Source organism: Leuresthes tenuis, unplaced genomic scaffold, assembly GCF_036924035.1.
Source record: "Leuresthes tenuis unplaced genomic scaffold, fLeuTen1.0.hap1 SCAF_9, whole genome shotgun sequence".
Classification (NCBI taxonomy): Eukaryota; Metazoa; Chordata; class Actinopteri; order Atheriniformes; family Atherinopsidae; genus Leuresthes; species Leuresthes tenuis.
In genome coordinates this window covers 8,444,223-8,452,520 of record NW_027325363.1, presented here as the reverse complement: position 1 = coordinate 8,452,520, position 8,298 = coordinate 8,444,223, and the positions used below count along the sequence as shown (strand labels likewise).

At 39.4% G+C, this 8,298-nt stretch overlaps 1 protein-coding gene across 1 annotated transcript; it reads right to left on the bottom strand.

Moving 5' to 3' along the window:
* Positions 1 to 1,532: 1,532 nt before the first annotated feature.
* On the bottom strand, positions 1,533 to 8,267 carry LOC140314112 (protein sel-1 homolog 3). Its single transcript, XM_072392169.1, has 23 exons — positions 7,908 to 8,267; positions 7,350 to 7,824; positions 6,977 to 7,103; positions 6,767 to 6,888; positions 6,569 to 6,684; positions 6,419 to 6,480; positions 6,212 to 6,344; positions 5,994 to 6,126; positions 5,750 to 5,887; positions 5,403 to 5,608; positions 5,136 to 5,315; positions 4,664 to 4,783; positions 3,618 to 3,758; positions 3,465 to 3,527; positions 3,169 to 3,342; positions 2,950 to 3,077; positions 2,781 to 2,864; positions 2,601 to 2,691; positions 2,394 to 2,481; positions 2,196 to 2,305; positions 1,981 to 2,108; positions 1,785 to 1,887; positions 1,533 to 1,656 (listed from the first exon to the last, which is right to left on the bottom strand). Exons 1-23 carry the CDS (start codon positions 7,980 to 7,982, stop codon positions 1,567 to 1,569), a joined length of 3,087 nt encoding a protein of 1,028 aa, XP_072248270.1. The 5' UTR covers positions 7,983 to 8,267; the 3' UTR covers positions 1,533 to 1,566.
* Positions 8,268 to 8,298: the final 31 nt, after the last annotated feature.

Below are 8,298 nucleotides of genomic sequence, written 5' to 3'. Positions count from 1 at the left end.
TTGTATGACTGTAAACGGTGAAATCAGAAGTAACTTGAGTTTTTCCACACGGTAGCAAAAGTATTTAGCTGGAACTTTTGGCTATGGTTTATAATCAGACATATAATCAGATAAAGCAGTTTGGAGAACCACGGGACAAAAATAACCTGTACTTTAGTTGATATTTAAAGCATAATAAGCATCTTCAGATGGTTTCATATAGGGTCAAATGAAGACAAACATTTAGAAAAGTAACTTTGGTTTAACTGGATTACTATTCGATTACAATGAATTGGATTTTGATAAAGTGATAGTGATAAACAGAATTAACTATATATTATATATTAACTATATATTAACTAAATCTGTCAAATAAATGAGGTAACATTACTGCACTGCAGCCTATGAGAGTGTTTGCCTTACAACAGAAAACAATTTAATGCAAAACTTGAGGCAGATTCTAAAACTCTCCCTTTCTCTGAAACAACAACAGTATCCCACAGTATCGTTTTCTGGCATAGTATTAACAGCTAAAACGGTCAAATGGAGAACAGCTGTTTCCGTTTACCATCATTAACCATTTAAATTGCAGTTTCTTTCAATGTAGGTTTCTTCAAAGAAAATTTCAGAATACTTTCATATCTAAGCGTTTATTAATGACCTTCGGAAATTTCCACTTTTTGAACCAACGTATATTTTCATGAGAAGCTTAAATTTACGCTTATTTCGCAATAATGAAGGATGGGTTACCTGCCGACAATAATGCCAACAAGTGAATGCTAACCAATAAATACATTTTATTATCTTCAATTGGAAAACAACCCCCGCCGAGTGCCTTCAAACGTCATGGTATAAGTGTAATTTGTTTGACAGAGCTTGTTTTAAAACAATAGTAACCCCTAAATATCCACAGTAGCCTACTATTTGCTCACCTCTCTGGCCTCGTGCCGTTAATTGGTTCTGTCATGCGCAGAACCGTTACACTGACGTCAGGGGTGAGCTCCTGACTAACACACCAAGAAATAATTTATTTCTAAAGTCTAAATTAATTAAGAAATAAATAAAGTCTAAAATTTAAAGTTTATATCCTAGCTCAAATATAGTGGTTGTGATCAGATATCTGCATACTGTCAGTAAAGTTGAATATAATATCAATTGATTATATATGCTTTTTGTATGAAATCAGACACCAAAAAAGTTTGCAAATCACTTGTTTAAAGGCTTAATGTTAAGCAGTTAGTTGTATTTCAAAAGAACAGTATTATCATTGGTGGTTAGCACTCATCTCACAGCAAGAGGGTTTCTGTTTCGAATCCCGGCTGAGGCCTTGCTGTGCTGATGTATGGATGGTTGTTTGTCTCTATGTGGCCCTGTCATGGACTAGCGACCTGTCCAGGGTTTTTATATGTATAATAACTCACTATTTATGCATTAATTCACAAAGCAAAAACATTAGACAAGCACAACATTTATTATCAAACATTAATTTCAAACAATCATGTGGTCACTCAGTAGCAGGCGGTATATAAACTGTGATGTTACAGTGAATTTGCTTCTTCAGTTTAATTCACATCAAAAGCCTTGGTTCTAGTTAACCGACAAGACGCGTCTTCTGAGTACACCAAGGATGATTATGAACATTGCTGGAGCCATAACCACAGCAACAGCAGTGGAGACCTGTGAGGAAATACCACAAACAATATGAACAAAATATTACTGTGCTAAGGTCTAAGTGACCTCCTGAAAAGATTCATCATAATGAGTTGATAAATGGGAGTTTGCATTGATTGGCTCATCGTACAAACCTTAATAGAAGCACTATAGTCCTTTTGGAACGACTGTAGAAATACACTGAAGAGAGCGAGGCTGCAAGGTAAGTATGAATCGGTGTCGTCTGAGTCTCTGCATCTTTTTTAGATAGAAAATGTAGATTTTATTTCTAACACAAAATTCTCTTTCATAAAGGAGCCACAAACATACACAATTCTATCATTAACCTACCTTTTAAACAAGGCATTAAGAAGTAAATTGTTGTCCTTGAGGTACAACTCTGACAGACCGAGTTCAATCAGTACAGAAAGAGGCAGCTTGTAACCCTCCTCAACAAGCAGGCCGAGGTTATACCATCCCTGTATAAAACGAGAAGTATGACTAACAAATAAACACAACACAACAAATACATGCAAACTTGGGAATAAAAAATACACTGAGGAAACCTGTGGATTGTTCCTTAGAGCTGCCAGCATGTACATCTGTGCTGCAGAAAACAAGCCATTTTGCCTGCCATCATAGCCGTCATAGAAGAGGTCCCCCATCCTAATGAAGGCTGAAGAAATAACAAAATTAGTGATCAATTAAAGCATAGTTTACTCATACACAATGGTCTCATGGAAATGGTCTCATTCAAATCTTACCATAAGTGTCAGGATTTTGACTTTGGATTGTGAGGTTATAATATCTCCACATACAGTGTGCTGCATAAGCAGGATCCAGAAAATTTCCCTGTTGGCATACAGAGTGGAAACATAGAGGTGTCGAGTGAATGAAAAACAGGACTTTGACAATGTCGCTAAAGCCACTGAAAAGATATTGGAAAGGATTTTTTTTATTCAATAACTCACCGTATTTTGTTCACAAAGGTATGCTGCATTAAATTGTGCAGGTGCATACCCAGATTCAGCTGCCATCATGTAATTTAACAGTGAAATTAACCTGCAGGTGAGTTCAAATGTAAGTGAGATGCAACTACTGCGTAGAGGTCTGATCAGGGTCATGTCAGTTATGAACAGGGAAAACATTACATGTTACTCTTGAGATAGGAATCCAGGGCTTTCCGTAGGATGCTTCCCAAGTATCCGTTGTGCTCAGCTGCCCACTTGACCCACCTTGAGAAAGTGAAAAAGATACTGTAGCTTAGACATGAGAAAATATGTAAATGAAGTGAAATGAATAAAAATGTAAGTGGCTAACAAAACTGCATCTAATGGGCGTCGGTTGACGTAGCCAGGTATCCCAGTGGTCCAAATTTCAGCAAGGTGAACTCCTCCCCTGATGTGCCCTCTATCTGCAGACTTCAAATAGTACTTATAGGCCTTATACTGTAGAAAAAGACAAAACATTTTCAACTGTCTGAACAGAAACTTTGTGTGTTTCTGTATAACTAGACAATGTTGTCGTTGCTGAGCTTACCTGGTTAGCAGGTTTTCCTGGATAAAGACCCACTGAATACATAACACCAAGATTCATAGCAGCATCAGGACACTCGAGGAGATCGGCTTTTTCCCAGAGCTGCACCGCCCGCTCGTAGTCGCCCTCAAACTGCTCATAGTACCAGGCCAGGGCATTGATTGCAGGAACAAAATCCTGCAGAAAAGACCACTGTGAGAACTTCAGCAGATGTTTGCTCCAAAAAGCAGACTCATCAAATGAAGGTATCGCTAACAAACAAGCATCAAACTTGATGTTAACTTTTAACAATACAAAACCTGTTCCATTGCTTTCTTCAAGAAATAAACTGCTTTTGGTATGTCCTTCTCAACCCCATGTCCCTACAGAGAAAAACATTAATGTTCATTAAGAGTAGATGCAAATAATAGCTAAAACCAAAGGAAGAAGTACAAAAAGTACAAGAATCTGACCTGTAAAAGTACTATTGCATAGTCATACATTGACACTGGGTCTCCCAACTGGACAGCTCCTCTTCTGTAGTGCCTCACAGCCTCCTCAATGTTAGGAGACAATCCTTGCTGACCCCAGAACAGCATGCGTGCAAGAGCTTGCTGCGAAACGGTTGTTGAATTCTCATTAAACCCTCATTTGTGTATTAAGAAAATTTCCTTAATTGTAGTTTTATAAAAAAAATAGGAAAAAAGTTGTCATACTCTGTCAAGTGTTTATTGTTTAAAAAAAGGAATACCCTTGATTTTCATACATTCCATTTGCAACTAACTAAAAATGAATGTGAAACAGCTGAATGGGAGGAATAAAGCAAAATGAGAGACATATGAAAACAAGACATGAGGCTGCCCAATAATGTCATTAAATATACCACGGTAACAAAGAAACTTAGTGTCTCTCAGGGGCAGAGATTGGGTTTCAAGATGTGCTGCTCTTTTGCAGAAGTACAAATAAATGAATAAGGTTGATGACCATAAACACAGTGAACTCTGTGTGAAAAGTACTCTTTAACTAAGACTTGCAGCTTATAAACATTATTTTGTGGTGAAAATGCATGACTCACTTATACACGATTACTTTGGGATTCCGGGAAGTGTGATGCAGTAGGTGAAAAAAGCAGTAGGTGCTGCGTACTCATTAAAATATACCTCTCTCACAAAAGGCAGTTTGTTCACTCAAGGGCCAGAAGCAGCTTAAGGTATGAGTGTCTGCAGGAAAAAGTTGAATGATGGATGTTTGCTACATGTTTTGTTTTGCAGTTTTACAAACATAGTTGAGGATTTGATTAGATCTGGCTGGTATCTGATCAGGTTCAAATTTACTCTGCAGCATGGTAACAACCTCAAACCTGGAGCCACAGACATAAAGGTAGCAAGAAGAACAAGGAGTTTGGTAACATATGGCATGGCCCAAAGAGACAGAAGCAATTCAGATTGCCTGAATCCACCGAGGAGTTTGAATAAGTTCTGTAAGATGCATCAGCAACAGGGTAAAGATGATCTGGTACCTCAGCTTCAGCTGCTCCCCTGTTTGCCTGTAGTTTGAGCCACTGAAAGACGTGATGCCCTTCGTTGGTCTGAAGATTCAACATCTCATCGTTGTTTAAGTAAACAGCTTCAACAAATGTCTAAACAAAGGGAAAGAAAAATCCCATGTAAAGGTTGCAAAATTTTATTTTCTATCGTACAGTTCCCTACAGAAACACCTCCAAATAGCCCCAGTTGCTGCTCTGTGCTCTGACTGAAGCATTAAGCTCTGTACTAATACCATTATTATCCCACTGTTATGCTTCTGATTTTATGGAGAACAGTGACGGAGGTCAACTTATTGATGATGACAACTCAGGGGGACATGGCATGAAAAGAAAAAAAGTGTAGATTAGATGTAATGTGTTAGATTCCTCCCTTCCTCTGCATTACAATCACTGTCAATAGATCTGGTATTTTCTTATACTCCCAAGCATCCAAAACACACATTACCTGCTGCGGTGTGGGGTTTTGACGGTCTAAAGTTGTCTGTTTCGCAATGTTTGCATAATAGGCATAGGCTAGATCTGGGTCTGTGGGGAGACCATGTAGTCCCTGGTGATGCAGGTGCCCAAGATGTAGAAGAGCCAACCGGTCATCCCTTTGGGCAGCCAGCAGGGTAAGGAGCCAAGCCTGCATCAAACACAGAACCGTGTGATACTAAACTGGGCATGTTAACTGCAGGCATACTAAAGCTATGGCTGACCCAATAAAGGACACCTTATGACGTTGTTTCTGGACTCCCAGGCCAGTGCTCCAAAGCACAGATGACATGTACAGAGCTTGGTTTTCACCCAGACAGCCAGCTTGGAGCAGCAGGGGTAATAACCTGCTGACTACTGCAGTGTCGCTTGCTTTGCCCAGCTTGTGAAGTGATAAGGTGTACAGAGCTCTGCCCACAGCTGGGAGGCTCACCGCTCTTCCTCCTACAAGGCAGGAATTAAACTTATTCCAGTGAAAAATGTCTGATTGTTTTTAAAGTAACAGATATTGAGAAGGAATCAGAAGCTATTGCAAATTCATGCGGTTCACTAAGCCATGTCAGTTTTGTGTACCTCATTCCTTACCGTGTTTGAAAACTAATAACTTGGCTAGTTTAGCAGCTTGTCTTCTGTGAGGGACAGTTTCCTCCCCCAGCTCACACTGTTGATTTGTTGGTAGTCTTTCCTTTACCATCCACTGATGGAAAGCATCAAAACAAGTCTCTGAAAAAAAGGAAAATAGTCACTTCTTTGGCAGCTGAACAGCAGTTTTTTTTCCCCCCACAAAAAGTCATTTTATCACCATCTAGTGGATATATAAGCCCATTACCAGACTCTATCCCCTGTCTGGCCTTGAGTGAAAAGCCATTGATCTTGGCTGTCATCTCAAGATGAAATTCCTGACAGGTCTGCAGCCATCCGGTGAGATTCACATTCTTAATAACATCTGGAATAACTTCAGACTGAAGAAGAAAAATCATAAGACTAAAATGGGCTGAGCAGTTGACTTTTACAACAGCAGCACATTAGAGGTAGTAATGTTATTACCATGATGTGGAGTGATGCTCTGTTGCGGTTATAGACCACAGGTCCAAGATAACCCTCCACACCTTGTATAAATTTCCCTCCACCAATTACAAAATATCCCTCTGTGTCATCAAGCATAACAGCATGCCTCGACCTAAAAGACATTATGTTTAAAGATAAGCAGGACACTTTTTTTGAGTTATTTTGTTATGTTAAAAGTATACTTACATGTGTTCTGTAAATTCAACTGTTCTTACTTCTTTATCCATGCACACCATAGAGACATTCACCTGAGATACAGTGACAGTTGAACGCTTAATTTTCACGATCAATATGCATGTGATAAATGATGTCCTCTGTCAACAAGAGAATACTCACTGCTCTGCCTTGGACCATTACACCGAGTTGACACCACTCACGTAAAGGCACCGTGAATGAGGAGAGAAAAGCAGAAGACTCCTCAGATTCTCCACTTATCTGCACGTGGAGCTGGCCTGTATTCATGGGGCAACTGTGAAATTAATATAATGGAATAGTAGGAACATTCGAGAGGTGAGAGAAATTTCATAAGGATACCTAAATTTGTGAGCAAAAGTGTTGGTGTGATGTAATTATCGTGGGAATTTATATGATAAAACACGCCACACATGCTTTCTTGGCAATGCCTGGTCACAAATATCCAGATTGAAAGTGCACACCTGGGAAATACACAATGGAAACCTGTTAGCTAACCCAGCATCTGCAGTTGCAGAATAAAAATATATGCAGTAACTTTGCTTTTCATACCATGGAAAAGAGATTGCTTTAAGACGCAAGTACTCCAAAAGCTCATTCCGGAAGGGCTCAAGTGTCTTTGTGATGCCAAAATTTTCCCCAGTTGAGGCATAAATTGTGGACAGGAACTGCACAGTTTCTGAATGACATGAGTAGTGTAGCTGTAACAAGTCAATATTTCTATGGTATCAACATGTAAAAAAAAAAAAGCCAATATGTTTTGCTTGTGAAACTTTCATCATGCACAGCCATCTGTGAGGATTTTGCACTCAAATTCTAAGCTGCTGACAGAATATTTGTAGAATTTTACAAAGTTCAACTTGAACTATTTTCTGATTTTAGGTTCTTCTCATGTGCAGTTTCAGGCTTACTTCTGGAACCTTACCTTGCTCTAAAGGACACTGTTTCTGTAAGAACGGCTGACTTAATTGTAGCATTTGTTTGCTCCAGGCAATACAGAGCCGATGCTGTTTAACAGGTCGACTAAAGAAAGGCTTTGGCTGCAAAGCTGCCACATCCTGGGCTGTGACAGACCTCTCAGTATCATAGAATCCATTGTATCCGACTGAAGCTCGAAGGAGACAACTTAGCACCAATGGAGAGTCTGGAACAATTCCATCTGCTTGATACACCAACCAATCTGGCAGCTTCAGCTTCACAGTTTTTATTTCAGGGTCACCAGGGACACAACTCCACTGTCTTAGCAGGAATGTGGAGATTCTGCCAGTTTCAAAAGATACAACACAGTCCAGCTGTACTGTAGCAGGTGCATCACATGAGTAAAGTATTCCCAGTAAATGGTCTGGCAGAGCTTCCGTTGGAGGATTTAGAAGTGTCACCTCATCTAATCCCCAAACTATCTGTATGTAAAAAAGACATGCATATAATTCTTAATCCGTATAAACCACTGTGTCCGAGATGATGGAGATAAACCAGCTCTTACCTGCATACTGAGGCAAAACTGGCAGAAATATTTGTACACTGCATGGAAATCCATCTTTTGCACAGCGTTTTTCATTAATCTTTTCAATAAAGGTATTCAGGCTGAAGTGAAACAAAGAGCCTTTAAGATCCGGATCCTACTATACCTCCGCTCTGAGTCATAGGTAAATATTTAACTGAACACACCTCCTCCCAATTAGTATATATACAGAGTAGATAGGGGAGGAACTTTGTGCAGTGGGTTGCGTTCTAATGCTTTAAATACAGCCAAAGGTACATGTACACCAATCGCATCTACCAGCTACCAAAAATCTATATTTGTATTTGAGTCACAAATCTTTGTTCTGGGCTAACCTTTAAACTATGCTGTCAACTTTGTAAGTTTGCACTGA